General features: G+C 39.7%; 2 protein-coding genes across 7 annotated transcripts in view; one reads left to right on the top strand and one right to left on the bottom strand.

The window, feature by feature from the left end:
- Window positions 1-3,483, top strand: part of DDX58 (DExD/H-box helicase 58) — a 43,530-nt gene extending 40,047 nt beyond the window's left edge. For 5 of the 6 annotated variants that reach the window (XM_042454618.1, XM_042454616.1, XM_042454615.1 and 2 more), the window contains 3 exons: window positions 1,613-1,764; window positions 1,951-2,097; window positions 2,759-3,483. In XM_042454618.1, coding sequence (XP_042310552.1) covers window positions 1,613-1,764; window positions 1,951-2,097; window positions 2,759-3,070 — 611 coding nt within the window. In that variant the 3' untranslated portion in view covers window positions 3,071-3,483. Of the gene's footprint in view, window positions 1-1,365; window positions 1,463-1,612; window positions 1,765-1,950; window positions 2,098-2,758 lie in introns of those variants that run through there. The other variant, XM_042454621.1, reaches the window with a different exon arrangement.
- Window positions 3,484-4,437: 954 nt separating this feature from the next.
- Window positions 4,438-17,315, bottom strand: part of ACO1 (aconitase 1) — a 73,272-nt gene continuing 60,394 nt past the window's right edge. Inside the window, exons 10-17 of the mRNA XM_042454622.1 lie at window positions 15,581-15,737; window positions 15,194-15,318; window positions 13,493-13,597; window positions 10,362-10,504; window positions 9,129-9,276; window positions 7,693-7,815; window positions 6,139-6,324; window positions 4,438-5,468 (exon numbers count right to left, since the gene is read on the bottom strand). Of these exons, the coding sequence (XP_042310556.1) occupies window positions 5,355-5,468; window positions 6,139-6,324; window positions 7,693-7,815; window positions 9,129-9,276; window positions 10,362-10,504; window positions 13,493-13,597; window positions 15,194-15,318; window positions 15,581-15,737 (1,101 nt within the window). The 3' untranslated portion in view covers window positions 4,438-5,354. The remainder of the gene's footprint in view (window positions 5,469-6,138; window positions 6,325-7,692; window positions 7,816-9,128; window positions 9,277-10,361; window positions 10,505-13,492; window positions 13,598-15,193; window positions 15,319-15,580; window positions 15,738-17,315) is intronic.

Raw genomic sequence — 17,315 nt, 5'->3', positions numbered from 1 at the left:
TGTATGATGCCCTACATGTCATGTTAATGTAAGGAAAGCAAAAGTGCCCAGATATTGACATATTTCCATATATCCCTAGTGGGATTACATGTGAATATCTGTGATTGCATATACAGTTGGCCCTTCTTATACACAATTTTTTTATACACGGATTCAAGCATCCACAGTTTGAAAATGTTCAAAAAAGTATAAATTTCAAATATCAAACTTGGATTTTCCATTAGGGACACCATTTTGCTATGTCATTATATTTAATGGGACTTGAGCATACACCGATTTTGTTATACATGGGGGAAATTGGAACCAAACCCCAGCGTATAACAAGGGTCCACTGTACAGGCATCCCCTCTTTTTAATAGCTTGTTTTCTGCTGTTTTAACAGATCTAAATTGCAGGTATATACTGTAGTCTCAACCCCTGCTCTGCTCTTTCAACTACTGCTGCTGCTTTTTTGTCTCTTTTTTTTTTTAAATTAATCTTTATTAACAGTTTTCAAATAAAAGAATACATTTTGTATTAAAAGAACATGTTTCAATTTCCATACTTATAAATCTTACAATATAATACTTCCATAATGCCTCCTACAATAAAACAGAAGTTTGTATGGACTTAGTTCCAAAGAGTCAACACTGACTTCCTACTCTTTTTTTTCTCTATCTTCCTAGAGGTTCTCCCGTTACCTTTTGTTTATTTTACCTCATTATTTGAAGTGTCGTAACTCTCTGTTCATCATTAAAGTAAAAAAAACACAAACCAAACTTCTCATTGATAACAAATATCCAATCCTCACTTATTGACAATTTTTCCTTTTGCTTAATATGATTTATTGATCTCTTTGTGCAATAGAAAGTGATGTTCTGCTTCTAACCTTGTTCTGTCTCTTGCCCAACTCAACATGTTGGGTTTCTTTCTCAGTTCACTTGGCAAGCTGGATTTTTTTCTGTGTCTATTTGACACCATCTACTTGTTTAGTCTTGTGTTTGCAAGCTAAAAAAATTATATGGGTTCCACTTTTCAACTGATTGCACTTGTTGACAGTCCTCTGGTCACTAACCTGTGGGTCCCTGTAATAAACAGCCTAAAAGGGAGCCTGATAATTCTCCTATATCCCACAGTTCCATTAGTTAAGAAAATGTAAGTGTAGTGCTGATGTTAACTCTGCCTGTCTGGATATCACCACCATCTCAGCTTGGATGGCCAGGTGATAATAGAGTTCCAGACAATTCAGATTACCTGACAATTGGCAAAGAACCCTTAGTCCCTGAGTCTAAAGAGATAGGGGTGGGGAACTGTGCCTGTTTCAGTAGGAAAAGAGATTAGAAACATAGAGTAGGAACAGAAATGATTTAATTGACTTGTCCAAAGGTTGCTTCCATATCAGGGATGGGGCCCTCATGATCTTCAAATTCAACAGCTGCCTTCATTCCTGACCAACAGATATCCTGGATGGGGATGGTTGGAGGTAAACATCTAGAGAACTTCCCCAGTCCTGTTCTGCATTATTTCCTCCTGTAGTGTGGGGCTTCCCACTCATTCAAATGAGAGCCAGGGAGGCTGAAGGTTATATTCCCTAAAACTGTGTCTTAAATCTGTTTGCACCTGCCACCTTCAGGTCGTGGAAGAGCAAAGGATAGCAAGTGTATCCTTGTGACTAGCAAGAAAGAGCAGGAGGAGAATGAGAGATGGAACATGTTGAAAGAGGAGATGATGAACAAAGCCATTGAGAATGTGCAAGATTGGAAGGAGGAAAGGTTTGCGCAGAAGGTGACTTTCATTTCTTTTCTGCTTTGTTATTCTTCATTTGATCAAAGGAGTGAATTTTGTAGCAAACATATTCTAATTCCACAAGCAGATTCATATAGAGGCAGGCTCTTGCTTAGATATCCATTTTGACGTCTTTTGTTTTTCTGTATCTTTCTCTCCTCCCCCCCCCCCCCCCCCCGGTTTTAGATAAGCGATCTGCAAAAGAAGCAAAAGCAGCTGCAAGATTCCAAGAAGAAAGAACCCCAGCGACAGCTGCTGTCAGGCAATCGAAGGTTGTTGTGTAGGAAATGCAAACGAGTTGCCTGTGACACAGACCACATCAGAGTGATTGAGGTAATCCCACAGTGGAATATTCTGATGATTATGTTTTAGTGTGGGGCATGCCTGTCCTTGACCAGTTTTGTTGCACTTTGAGGAGAAGTGGTGGTGGGATCAGTAGCGCGAACATAGTTTTGGATCCAAATCTAAATATTGGTGAAATTCCTCCTAATCTCTGTTCTGAAGAAATGATGTAGCCCATATCTGTGCAACATCCACTGTTATGCCAAAGCACACTTTTACACCTATGTGTTTCTCTGTTCATGGGGCCTCTCCATGAGATTTGGAGCCCTGGAAAATCAGGGTTTCAACTCACATGGAAAACCTCCATTAGATGGATGAAGCTCTCCTTTGCAAATCATTGCTTTTGATGCGAAGAAAATGGTGCTGGAGGAAAGGAAGGCAAGTGCACCCCCATCCCAGTGTTCACACGCTTAAGTAGAGAATGCCTGAATAAGGCTTGGTTGAAAGGCAATGTATAGATATGTCTTGGATTACTACAATTTAGTATGTGTTAAATGACTGTCTGACCTGAAAGTTCTGGGTGGCTTTACAGCTTCAACTTGTTTGCACATACAAGCCATTACTTGATGCTGAAGTCAGAATTAAAACTGTGATGTTTGAGCCAAGCCTAAACTGAAAGAGTAAACTCATGTAATTCCTGTGTTTGTTGCAGGGATCCCACCATACAGTCTTAGATGAAACATTTACAGAACGCTATAATACAGTACCTCACAGCGAACAATCCTGCTATGGCAGTTTTGAGAAAAAATGCAAGCTGTATTGTAATGCTGACAAATGTCATAATGACTGGGGAATCACAGTTAAGTACATGGCATTTGATGATCTGCCCATCATAAAAATCGGAAGCTTTTCAGTGGAAGATGTTGCCACGGGGAAACAGACTTATTTCCGGAAATGGAGAGATGTTAATTTTGCAATGAAAGAATTTGATATTAAAGAAATGTACAATTCAAGCATGGAGTAGTCCACTTTCTATTCAGCCTAGTTTTCAGTGAATAAAGACCTCTTGTTTTAAGATGTAACAGGTGACATTTGGGGTAAGGCATGTTTTAAGATAAATGGCATTAGGTTTCATAGTTTTCATGGTATTTTAACTTTGAATTTATGTCCATTAGACTTGCTTAATCAAATTTCCTTCAGCAAAGCCATTAAGATCATGGCAGCTCGACTAAATCATATAGTACTTGTTTCTTCATTCATGTTCACTTATTAAATTCATGTTTACTTATTAAATTGTCCATAGCTTTCACTTGTATAAATATCTGAGATATGTTTTGGGTGGAATCTTTCTGCTGTATGATTCAGCAACATTACATAATTACTTTAAACATGAATCTCTGTTTGTGGGATACTGGAAATAAAAGTATTATTATTATACCTGTGTTTTCTTCTTCCAAGAAACTCTGGGTGCAACAAATAGAAGTATATTTTGTAATAAACCTGTAGGAGATGTTTTGTAAACGATACCTACCCACTAATGATTTTAGCTGAATAAGTAAGTAGTTGACTCCAAGTGTCCCTGGTTCACATTCAGTATTCAGATTGCTTTGTTAAAAGGCACATGGCCAAAAATAAAGCATTTTTGTGTTGTTCAAGGAGTGATGTGGTTCCCTGTAAGCATTTCCCCTTTCTGTCAGACCAGTGTTACTTTTAGTACTTGTGGTAGTTTTAATTAAAATATACCTTCTCAGTCTTTTGGCTCAGATCAAGTGTGGTATCATATAAAATATTGCAGTGTAACAGTCCGTAGAATTCATTGCGTCTCACTCTTCTCTCTTTGCATGTAGATCAACTGAATTTAAAAATGTAAATATGTACTGAGATGAGCAGAAAGGATAACAGATATTAATAGAAACTGCTGTAGTTTATGATGGAATTCTTCATTTTTTGGATTATTTAATATTTATTAATTTTTGAGAGTTTCTTTTTAATGTCCCACCTACAAATGGGAAGCATTCATCTTTGGATCCATATGGGAGGGTAACAGAGGAATGCAGAGGGTTAACTACTCCATGCGACAGAACCCAGAGCTGGCAATGCAGAAGGTATTTGCTAGTGTGATTCCTTGAGGAAATGTAGAAATCTATAGCACCTGGTGGGTTGTAACATCAATTTTCAGCCCCGGGGGGGGGGGGGGGGTAGAGGAGAATAAGGAGCATGTAAACAAGGAAAAGTCCTGCATTTTGTTGGCCTGTGGTAGCAGCAAAAATGGAGCTTGTAGGCCATACGACCACTACCTTGGCCTATAGGATACTGTGGTCTGTCACCTGTAGAGTGCTTCCCAAGAATATTACACTCCACCATTCAATCTTAAAAAAGAGGCTAAACATGTTTTTGGAAAATAGATTGAAATTTTTATTATAAATGATTTAAAAGCCTCCCTACCCCAAAGACTATAAATCAAAGACACAATGATTAAAGGAGTTAAGTAGCCATGTCCTTTTTCATTTTTTTTAATTCTAAAGGAAGCACAGAGGCCCCGATACAGATTGGGACTGGGGGTGTCTTTAAGCCCTTCTCTCTGCTGTAGTCCCTCTCTGACTCTCCCTACCTCTGGGAACAGTCACAGTTTATACTGAAGATCCACTTGCTTAATAAATCACTACTTTGTAGTACAGTATATGGTGCAGTCATAACACCTTCAGCTGCATTAGCCCCCAGAGTTATCCCTAGATTTAAAAAGATACAGCTGCTAGCTATGTCTTTAATATATCTACTTTGGCCTTCCTGCCATGAAGAACCAGGAGGAAGCATAACAGAGAATATTCACCCTTTAAGACAGAAGTGCTAAGCCATTTAATCATTTTAGCAGTATTAGATTTTCAAGGGAAAATTCTGATTAACTGTTTTAATAGAAAGGAGACTACAGTTTTTAATCTCTCAAGGCAGGTAGAAAAAACCCTGTATTGTCAGTTGTTGTATGAAACACTGAAAAGGATCAAGTGGACTTCACTTAATGTAGCACTGTGTTAATCAATTTCACATTGCACCTACCCATACATACATAATAGATCAAAGGTACTGTGGGCAGGGTGAGTTCACATAAACACACACACAAAACCAGGTTGTTTGGTGCGTTAGGGCCCTTAGCCATACATTCTAACAGCATAAACTTATGTTTTAATACCACCCGTACACACTTAATTCACTTTAGAGTTCAGGCGTATATAGTTTTTCATATTTACTGTGCATTCACATCAGAATAAGGCAGGTTTCATGATAAAATGGACACAGTCACATTTTTGGGACTAGGTTGCCATTTTGCGAATCATATAGTTCAAGATGCCGCCATTCCGGAAATAAGTGAGCTCCACATCTGTATCAAACCTCATGATGGCCTGGAAGGTCTTCCCAGTATCTAGCTGTTGAGAAGATATAAAAAGATTGCACCATTAGAAAAACAAGCTTGTTCTCTCCAAAAAGAAAGCAGCAAGCCTTCCTGTGTGTCCCAAACACTTCAATACATGCTAAAACAGTTTCAGTAGGTATTTCAAGCATCATACCCCTCAAGAGACATAACAGGCATCTTGTTCAACACAGTTTACAAAAATATGCATTCCATACACCATTTTACAACTTATAGTGTAGTTTTGTGAGACATTTAGCCTTCTCTGTCAGGAGGCTCTGGTGACCCAATAAACTACAATTCTCAGGATTCCCTAGAACTGAACCAGTGCAGTTAAAGTGGTCTCAAACTAGATTATTTCTGCACTGTGTTCTGGATCTAAATCATGTTTATACTGAAATAAGGGAGGGGAAATAGACCAGCACAAAGAGGCAGCTTAAAGCTGCCCCTGCCCAAGCCTGGGACCTTTGTTCTTGCCAAACAGCTGCAGCAGGCTGGAGATTGGTGGGTGCAAATCAACTCAGCATGGCCCACTTTTGGCTTCAACCCTGCCTACCACTGACTCTGGTTTCAATCACCTTCTGACATATGGTACCTAAAAATTGCAGCTCCCCATATTAAAAAAATTCCCTACATTTGCCTTAGACCTCTGCCATGCTAGATCACTTCAGTTGCTGGAACCTTACCTTGATCTGGACATTCATTCTGGGCACTAGCTCCTGAGGAATGATGATTGTGTAACGTTCCTGGCCAGTCAGCCCAAGACTCTCAGCATCTTCACCAGGCAAGTACTGCAGGGGAATCACTCCCATTCCCACTAGATTGCTGCGGTGAATCCGCTCATAGCTTTCAGCAAGAACTGCTTTGATGCCCTGAGAAAACACTTTATTAAAAACTGTTCAAGCATTAGACCAAAACCCTATCTCTTCAGAAAAAGAATATAAACCACATCACAAACATTTAAAAGCACTTGTAAAATTTGCAAAATAACAAATCACTTAACTCTAAATCTAAAACACCAGTTCCCAATCACACATAAAATATAACTCACAGGGAGATATTTTTCATATAATTTCATAAAAAGTGAAATAAAAAAGAAGGCATGGAGGTTTAAGATAAGAATACAGGCACTGTAAAATCCAATCTTATAGTTAGATGGAGAAACAAGATGGAGAGTTTAGTATGTAAGCTATCTTAGTGTTTCAAAATTCATTTTACAATCTTTCAAACACGCGATATACAGCTTATCAGAAAGTAATAACTGATATGTCAAAAAAAAACCAATTAACATGTCTGACCAAGTCAGATGATCTCTCTTCAGGCTCACTCTTTGGCAAAACATCTCCCTTATTTTTTCTCAGCACTCCATTTGTCATAAAAAAAGATTATGTAATAAACTGTAGGCCCTCCTCTCCCCCATTTAGAAAACTGGCAATGACATGATTTGTTGGGAGGGATACCTGAAGGATATAAACTGTAGAAGGCAGGACAAAGATTTGAAAGGAGGTAGTTTTCCACTTTTCAACAGAGTTGCCAGTTCAGCATTGTTCTCATGCTTATCCATAAAAACTACACACAGCTTTCTAGAAACCAGTAATTTGTGTTAAGGCTTTGTGAATACAGACCTACTGGCAGCACAACAGAACTTCTGCAGCCTTTTCCACTATCTAAAAACTGGCTCCAGAAGGTTTCCCAGCTATCTTCCTGAGCATGCTGATGAGAGCAATTCTGGACAAGATTCTCTACACATTTTGTGTACTGTAAATATACACCACTATAGTTAAACAGCCTTTTTGGTGACAAACATGAAAGCTATTGGAAAGGGCATACTACAGCTTTGCTTCCTTCACTAAGGTGATATTTTTGTGGGAGCCAACTGTACTGATGCATGAACTAAAGCTCATGCCCATCTCACACCAATATTATGCTTCATATGGTTGGAAACTACCCAAAAACAACCATGTAGAAGAATAGCTAGTACTTAAAAACTAGCTCAAGCTCCTGAAAACCAATATCAAAATACCATTTTTGTTTGACAAAAGTGTTGCTAATCGGGTAGGAAAAAATCTTTGCATAAGCCTTCACTTATTTTCTAATAGCCAAGAACTGATCCTAATAAACGAAATCTTCATTGGATTAAAAACTGGAGACATCTGAATTGAAAGCTGAACTTGAATTTGCAGAGTCAAATGACTTATTAGCACACCTAAAAACCACTGACAGAAAAACAGCTCACTCACCAGCAGAAAAGGTCCTTTTGCAGCCCAGTCCCGTGAGCTTCCAGAGCCATACTCCTTACCAGCCAGGACAATAAGTGGGTGACCTGCTTGCTGGTACCTCTCAGAAGCATCAAACACGTCAAGCTACAAACACACACAATGCAAGTGATGTCAGGAGGAGTAAAGAAACAATATCTTCAATAGATAAACTATGCTACTTCTGGGCCTTCTGTAAATCAACCCCATTTTTTTCATGCAAGGATTCAAAATAAAAAGCCCAAATCCAAAGAAATATAAATATGAACTTACTAAAATACATCAATTGCTTTGTCAAATTAAAACAACTGATTAATACAATTAAGGAACTTCATAAAAGGCAAAGACACAGAAGCCCTCTATAGTTGTTGGCTCTTGCTGGGGATGGGGACTCTTTGCAGGCTCCACTCTCATTTTCCATGCATTCATAACAGGCATTGCAGCAGTGCAGGCCAAGGCACAGAACTTTACTGAGAAAAAGACTTTACTAAGCTTTTAAAGACAGCGAGGCATCCCTGTTCCTTAGAAGGTAGTGTGCATGGCACAGGTAGTAAAAGGCTGCCTTGTTCCCACTTCTTTCCATTCTGATTACTATTGGGATTTGAGAAAAAAGATCTCAGCTTGCGTGGGAGATTTTTGTTATTGTTGTGTGCCTTCAAGTCATTTCTGACTTATGGCAACCCTAAGGCAACTCTATCACTATGTTTTCTTAGCACATTTCTTCAGAGGGGATTTGCCATTGCATCCTTTGAGTCTGAGAGGTTATTACTTGCGCATGGTCACCCCGTGGCTGGTCCATGGCTAACTTGGGATTTGAACCCTGGTCTCCATAGTCCAACACTCAGGCCACTATGCCACATTGGCTCTCCTTGCCCTCTACTATATGTACTTATCTGCTTCTGTCCAATGATGTGTGATGAGTAACCATGAGAGAAGGCGTTTTGGAGGAGACACTGTCTAGAAAACAGCCCTCCCAGAAAGCCTTGTTGAGTGCCACATTTATATTCCTTTTTGGAACAAGGTGAAGACGTTTTCATTTTTTACAAGCCTTTTAAATACTTGTGTCTCATAATTGGGGCTTTTCAGTTGTATAAAATATGTCTTAATTATGCTTTAGTCTTTATTAATTTGTATTGCTTAATATAAATTTTACTGATGTCTTAAGTTCAGTGAATGGGCCAGAGCATTTTTTTACAGGAGAACTATATCAATACAGTAAACAAATATTTTTTCTAAATAAAGTTTAAACTTACAAAAACAATTAAAACCTCTCATTACAAAGTTACTGGATCAAACTGTTTCTCTTTAGTCCAGCAGAAGTGTACATTGTACTTCTGAAAGGAGATTGTTTCACTGCAGGGCATAAGCCAAAGTCTATCTTACACAAGGCTAAACCTAAAACAAGAGGGAAGAACACTCACAGTTTCATCAGATGGGAGGTGGATGGTTTGAGGGGCCTGCTTGTTAAGAAATTTGTTCAATAAGCGTATGTTTGCAAATGTTCCTCTTGCCATGACAGCATCATTCCCTCGGCGTGAACCATAGGAGTTGAAATCTCGAGGAGTTAGGCTACCAAGATGAAAAGTAGGCAACTTTTATAGTTTTTTAAATTATTTTTAATTTAATTAAAGAGAAAGGAAACTTTCACGTATGGAACACCGTTCAGCATAGAGACAAAACATGTTCCAGAGCTTATTTCTTTAAAAACACCTCTGTCATCAGCAACCAGATAGACAGCCAACTGCCTAGACAGACAGCCAACAATGTTTGTTAACCCCTGGTGGGTAGCCTTGGAAGGTGTAGGGCCCAATTTCCATCTCCACTACGGGCTGCACCATACTATTTTCCTACTATTTTTATTCCTGCCTCCCCAATCCTCAATAACCACACAATATAGGACAATGCCTTTTCCTCCTCTTTGGGGAGAAAAGCATCTTGAAGGTTGCAATCCTACTTATTTGCATACCTGAGAGTAATTCTTGCTGGAACTGACTTCTGAATCGCTTTTACTGCACTGTAAGTAAGTGATTATGAGAGAAATAATGGCCGACAAGGACCACTCAACCAGCTTCCTCTGCCCTGGTGCCTTTCAAATGCATTGGACTACAAGACCTCCCCACATTCCTGATCATTGGCCAGTCTGGGGAGGGCTTATGGGAAGTGAAATCCCCGACATATGGAGGTCATTGGATGAGAAAGACTAAATAAAGCATATATGTACAATACCCTTTTTCTGAACTACAGCCTTCTGTAATTTCTTTTTTGGTTAAAATATAATGGAGGAAGTGACATGGAACTCCATACCATCTAGCCTGGCCCTCTGCTGCCAAGGTCAGTGGGGATGAAATACGGCAAGGGAAGTACTACAGAGTATCTTGGGTGAGGCTGTTGAGTACCTTTTGTGAATTACACTCTTCATTTGGTTTCTGATGAAGTGAAAAATCACCCTGTGATTTAGTATATATGTTGGAAGGACATTTTACAGATGACAAAAAGCTCATATTATGGTAATATGGCTCTGATATTGTACATGAGAGTTAAGTATTCCTATCAGACAGAATAAACAATAAACTGATTGGAAGACACGCGAATAGAAGCAAGTTACCGAAAAGGATCCCCACTGTCTTAAGCCTTCAAAGTTTCACTTGACTCACCCTCTGCTAGTTAAGTATCGGGCAGCTGGGCTGTTCCTTGCTATATTCCCAGCAGGAGATATATGATCAGTGGTAACAGAATCACCAAGATTGAGCAGGACATAGGCATCAACTATGGATTTTGGAGGTGGAAGTTCCAAAGTCTGAAAGCATTAAAAAAAGAGAAAGAATTATTTTTAAACACCAGCACATGGAAGCAAGGTACAGAGAGGCAAACATGCAAATGCTGCCTTCATCCAAATGGCAATAAAATTAAGCAGTTTTGAGGAAATCAGGAAAATCCAACTGCTTGTGCTTCTCAATTTCTTTGCTTGTCATAATTCCTACCCCACCAAACAGATTCTTACCCCACCTGTGTGTGTGTGTGTGTGTATGAGGGGGAATTTTGGTTTTAACTTCTGAGCCTTTAAGGCAGTGATTCCCAAAGTGGGGGGTATGTCCCCCAGGGGCTGGTGGAAGGATCCAGATGGGTGGAGGAGGGAAAGGGGGCAGTAGGGGGAAAGTGAGGGGAAAAGGAGGGGCTGGGAGGGGGTCCCTTCAGTAAAAGTATTGGTGTGCAGATAAGACAAGGGGCACCAGAAGTCTTTAGGATTATGGTGGAGATGAGGATTACATTAACTTCTTTTCAGGATTACCAGAAAATCACCACACAGCCTCACTGATCATTTTGTGTGGTGGTGTCTCCCACTCTTTTCTTGCTTATGTGAGTTCACTACCTTACCAGCACCTTTCACTTATACAGTGCGCCCGTGTCATACACGGGTGTGACATAAGTGGCTTTCAGCTTACATTGAAAGCTGTGTGCTGGAAGAGGCAATGGTGTGTGTGCCTGTGGTGCGCATGCTGTGCTGCAAGCACGAGCCCCACTGTTTTCAATGAGGATTCACCTTACATGGGAGGTCTGGAACAGATGCCCCGCATAAGGGAAGGACACACTATAGTGGCAACTGGGAAAATTGTGCGAGGCTTGGGCACAGGACATTGCTTTTGTGGCTTAAAGCAGCACCATTTTGGGACAGACTGGAGCGAAGAGTTAGAGTATATAGTGGCAGCGGAGAAATAGTGGCAAAAAGCAGCTTTCAAATTTGGGACCCTGCTCAAGCTTTGTGAGCTTTGCTGGGACTTGGCTGGCAGGCTGGAGTTGCAGTGCCGCACCTGCTTTCTTTCATCATACAGAAGACGTAGCAGAAGAAGCAAATTTCAACTCTTGGAAAGAGTCCTTTGTCTTGGAACAGCTCATGTAGTTAAAATCTCTCCCTTTTCAGCCCACATCAGTCTCCAGTCCAGAGCATGTGGCCTTTGTAAACCCCCTACATATACACCAGCTGAACCTTTCTCTGCCCTGATGAAGGACTGAAAGTGCCTCATCTCTAGGGAGAAGCCTCTCCCTTGCTCCTGGTCACCCTGGGAGCAGCAACTGAGCAGCAGCCTGAGCAGCAACCAAGAGGCCTCTTGTCTACACTGGCCTTTGCTGCAAGGCTGACATCAGTGAGTGGCTTCTTGGTCCCTGCTCAGCCAACTGCTCAGTTGCTGCTACCATGATGACAGGGCACAAAGTGAGCAGTGGCTGAGCAACCAGTCAAACAACAAGAAAGAAGTCTCTCACCTGCGCTGATCTTAGCTGTAAGACTGACACAAGCAAGAAGCTTCTTGGTCACTGCTCAGCAGGCTGATTGGTTGCTGATCCCAAGGTGACTGGGTGCAAAAGGAGCAGCAACCAAGACTGGTTGTTTTGAATTTGTAGTAGAAAAGGTAAAAGTAAAGGTTTTCTCTTGACAAAATTGTTTAGTTGTGTCCAATTGCAGGGAGCGGTGTTCATCTCTGTTACTCAGCCGAGGGAGCAAGTACTGTTAGAGAAGATTCAATAGTTGTGTGGCCACCATGACTATATTGAGAATAGTAGACCTAATATAAAAGAAATATGCACTGAGAGGCAGGCACTTGGGTTGCTGCCCTATAGGAAAGGGGGCAGTAGCCCAGAAAAATTTGGGGATCACTGCTTTGAAACTTTGCTCCAACACACCGGTGCTACTCAAGGTTGTGCTCCACTGGCTGCCAGACCCTGGCAAGTTTCCAGAAAAGAAAGAAACAATTGTAGCCAATGGGCACAAATATGGTAGTGCAACTTGGTACTGGCTACTCATGTCTTCCCAATCATGATTTGGAGAGGGAGAACATTCAATCAATTCATAGGTCATCTCCTCCATTTGTTAATGCATCTTCCCTCCTCCTTTCCAAGGAAAGAATAACAATGGTGCAGCTAACCACAACTAGCTCCCCAATTCCATTTTTAATGATTACACACACACTTAGGATTACAGTGTGAAAGCTGTAAACTGCATGCATTTGTCAATGTGAAGAAGAACAGGTATGGTATACAGGTTGAGTCTCCCTTATCTGTATTGCTTAAGACCAGAGAGGTTTTGGAGTTTGAAATACCTGTATTTGCATATGCACACATAATGAGGTATCTTGGAGTTGAGACCAAAGCCAAATCACAAAATTCATTTATGCTCCATATATCTTATACACATAGCTAGAAGGTAATATTATACAATATTTTAAATAATTCTGTGCATGAGACAAAGTTTCTGTACACTGAACCATCAGAAAGCAAAGGTGTCACTGTCTCAGCCAGCTATGAAAAAGTTTCAGGAATATTTCAGATTTTGGAATTCTGGAAAAGAAGGTCTCAACCTGTACATACATGCTACTTGTGATGTTTCTGCTAATGCAGTTTTAAGGATGGCATTTTAGCCTCTTCTGACCTGCATGAACACACAATTTGGCTACTTAACACCTGCCCAATTTTATTTGTTTTGAATAACCACTTCTAGGGGTGACAAGGCTGAAAGGGTTAGTCACCCAAGAAAGCTGATGAGAGAGCTTACCAGAAGAGGGCTGTGGATTGACCTCAAAGAACTTGCTACCTGAAGTGAAGGACAAGGTGGTCCTGCTTGGAAGTCCAGAAGGGACAACTAGGAATCGGCCACTAACACACACACACAACCAACCTCTGCTTAAGGCTTATACAATAATTAAAACAAACCAAAATACACACAAGTGGTCAATGTAGGTAGGGAGCAACCAGAAAAGTATCTCAGAATGGGCAAGGAGAGAGCAACACTTACCAGATTCTCAAAAAATGGGGGAGATTTAATATATGTGGATTTTGGATTCCAAGCATATAACTTGTCTGATGGAACATCTAAATTATTCCAAGCTTTATTTACTGTCTGTAAAGGGGGGAAAAAGAAGCAGAGAGAAATAGGATACATGTGTTATATATTATATGCAAATATAACATTTTGAAATAAATCCTTCTCACAGATACTAAAAAATGGTCCTGTTTTATAGACTAGGAAACTTGAAGCAGAGGGATGCTGTGCCTTTTGCCCTCCACTGTTCAGCAGAAAGCAGTGAGCAAGGTTCACCACTGATTCCACACTTCACATATCTAAAAATCCCTGAGAATCTGAAAGCTGGAAGGGATAAAAAATTAAACTAGCCCATCTCTGTGGCCTTGAAAGAAATCTACTACCAAAGCATCTATGGTAGGAGACCATTTAATTTCAGCTTCAGAACCATAAACAAAGGAAATTACTTTCCAATAAGCCTACTTAGTCATGTTGTATTGCCAAATTCAACTGATCTGATATCTTTGGGCTAGCCTGGGCAAGATTTTACAAGTGTTATATATATTACATGTATTATATACATGTTATATAACATGTATCATTAATATTATTTGTTAATATTACATAGTAATACATAATATTAATAAATAATATTAATGATACATGTTACATTTTATTAACAAATAATATGTGGGTGATGCTGAGTGTTCTTGCATTAGTAAAATATCTTGTTCAGAAGGGTTTGTCCAGGGCTCTGTGGGTACTTCTTGTGTGGACAGACAGAGAGTAGAAAAAGCACAGAATGTGCTCAGCTACTGAGTTCACACTTTAGTTTCCTTTCAACTTCTATTGTGGTCTGCTGTCATTTTAAAGGTTCCTAACCTTTATGGTTATGGAGATTTACTTGGAAGTGTACGACTGATGTTTGTTGAGATCTGTGAAGACAGAATCGGGGCTGTTTAAGAAGTTTGATAGCCATGTGTGAGGCTTCCATGCCATCCCGTCTTTAGCAGCATAAGAATAAATAATCCAGAATAATGGCAAGTGTAGAATTGTGGAAATTAAGAGTGTGCAAAACTGATATCTAGAGGTCACAGAGGTCTGTGGCCTGTACATATCAGAGAAGTAGATTGCCTTGAAATACATAAACACTCATGCTAAAATAAACCAAGTAATTTCAAAGGAGTGGCTGGATTCTCTCATACCTCGCTCCTACCTTTTCCCTTGTTATGCTGTAACAACAACAAAATGTATCACAAAATTAGTCAGATGCTCTCTTGCCTACTAATCATGTCTTATGACTATGCTATCTTTTGCCCATTCACTGCTTGGCAGAAGTACAATGCAAGTGGATTGTGAATAATACTAGCTATTCACAATTTCAGTGTGTTTCTGGGAAAGGTTTGAGCTGCTTTTCTGTAAGAGAAAAAACCTCTGTTCATTAAGAGAGGAACTCAGATAGCATTCATGCTTTAAACTCCATCTTGTGAACTGAGGAACTTCAAATTCTTTTTTCTCTCCCAACTCTAGGATGCCAAGATTGCATAACCAGTGTGTCCTGATTATTAAAATCAGAATTATATTAAACAGCAGAATGTGGAGTCACACACAAATACATTTTTATGTCTACTTAGGGCATTTGGAATGAAAGCAGTCAATAACATAATCCCTCTGTATTTCAACACACAGCAATACCTCTATTTTCTGGTAGACCTCTTTAAACATCCCTGGAATGACATACTGGCGCTCGACCGCCTGGATTTCTTCTCTCAAGGGCCAAATGTCTTTCAAAAAGATCTTCTTTCCGTGCACATTTACACCTGTAATGATTTGAGCAGACAGGCCTTAAACTGTGAAAGTATTTGGGAGAGGGGGAGTTTACATGCACACATCCAGAGCCAGGACACAGTAGCTATTTTTCTTAAATTTGAGGTTTATTTGGCATGGAGGAAGACCCACAGAACTACAGGGGAACCCCCCCCCCCCCAATTATTTCTAATTTGGTACAATCTTTTTGGATTCTGACTTATGCCAAATCAACCATTTCAAAAGGGTAATGTTTATTTTGAAGCAATGCCTTACCCAGAGGCTCCTTTTCAAAGTCAATTCTTACAGTCCCAGCAATAGCATAGGCAATGACCAACGGCGGGGAGGCTAAATAATTGGCACGAGTGTTTGGATGAACACGGCCCTCAAAGTTCCTGTTTCCAGAGAGCACACCCACTGCAACGAGGTCTCCCTGTGCAAGGGGAAGGAGGTACACATATTGAAAAGCCCAATACTTTCTGACGTGGCCAATAAGAAAAAGAGCATTCTGTGGAAAAACAACTAAACTCACTTTAAATCAATATACATATTCATGCTTTTTTCTCTCTCTCTCCTTGAAATACAAGAAATAGCTAAAGGAGGAAAGGTTTAAGGATTAATTCACTAGTGCATCAGAACAGTAGACTGCACTGCAAGAAGACTCTGTTCAATGCAAGCCTACATTGTCTCTGAACCAGAAAGGTGAATGAATTCCACTCAATTGTGTACTGTAGTCTCTCAGGCGCTTGGCAATCTCCCTGCCTTGGCAAATCCAGACAGGCATCAGAAATGAGCTATTTATCAAGGTCCCAACAAGCTGCTATACAAGTTGGGAAGTACTGTTTTCAAGGTGCAAACACACACACACACACACACACACACACACACACACACACCAGAACAATGTCACTTGAAACCAAGGTTGTATGCCTTTGCATAAACCAATTTCCTTTTTTAATTTTAAAATTTTTTGATGGATTTTTAAAAATCCATCATTTTCAAATATTTGAATCTATCCATAACACATACATATTGCCATGTTCAGCCCTTCCTTCACCCCATTCTTTAACCTTCTTACGTCTATACTCACTTGTTCCTCCCTGCATTCTCTCTCTATTCTCCCCACCTTGTACATTCTTAAACCTTACTCCTACCTTCTACACTTACTCCTACCTTCTATCACATATCTACATTCCTTCTACCTACCTTCATTTACCTGTCACTAACAATATTCAAACTTCAGTTTTCTTTCATACTATCATAACGTCCTTCCTCTCTGATGTCTTTCCATTTTCAATGTATCCCTTTTTAAAGCAAATCTGAACCTTTTCAATACGCCTACTAGCTTTGCCTTCTAAACCATGTTAAACTATCATCTATCACCTATCATTTATACCTTTAACATTATGAATATGAATATATACCTTACTTTGTCCATTTATTCCCAAATATTCCTAAATCTTAATCTATTCTTGATCTATTACAATTACATTCCCCCACTGCTCCTTCAAATATTCAAAAACCAGTCGCTAAACATTGTCACATTTATCTGTTAGTTTATCCTTTAAAATATGTGTCAATCTGTCCATTTCTATTATCTCCAATAGTTTCATTGACATTCTTCTAAACTTGGAATGTCCTTCAGTTTCCATTCCTGTGCAAATAATACTCTTGCTGTAGCTGTCATATAAAATAATATCTTTCCATGTTTCCTTTCTAGTTCATTTTCGAACATTCCTAGAAGAAAGCTTTCAGGTCTGACTTGTAAATCTATACCTAATATTTTACAAATTGTTAGTTATATTAATTTCCAGTATTTCTTGGCATATTTACAATTCCACCAACAGTGTATATATGTCCCAACTGCACATAAACCAATTTCCAAATGTTGAAATAAGGATTGCTGGCAATATCAGAGCTTGAATAGATTCCTTTTGAGATGGGGGGGGGGGGGCGAGGGAATACAGTACCAAGAGTCCAGTCTGGTTGATTCTGGGACTTGAAGTCCATA

The sequence above is a fragment of the Sceloporus undulatus genome, chromosome 2 (assembly GCF_019175285.1).
Source record: "Sceloporus undulatus isolate JIND9_A2432 ecotype Alabama chromosome 2, SceUnd_v1.1, whole genome shotgun sequence".
Lineage (NCBI taxonomy): Eukaryota > Metazoa > Chordata > Lepidosauria > Squamata > Phrynosomatidae > Sceloporus > Sceloporus undulatus.
This window is presented reverse-complemented; position numbering and strand designations above follow the sequence as displayed.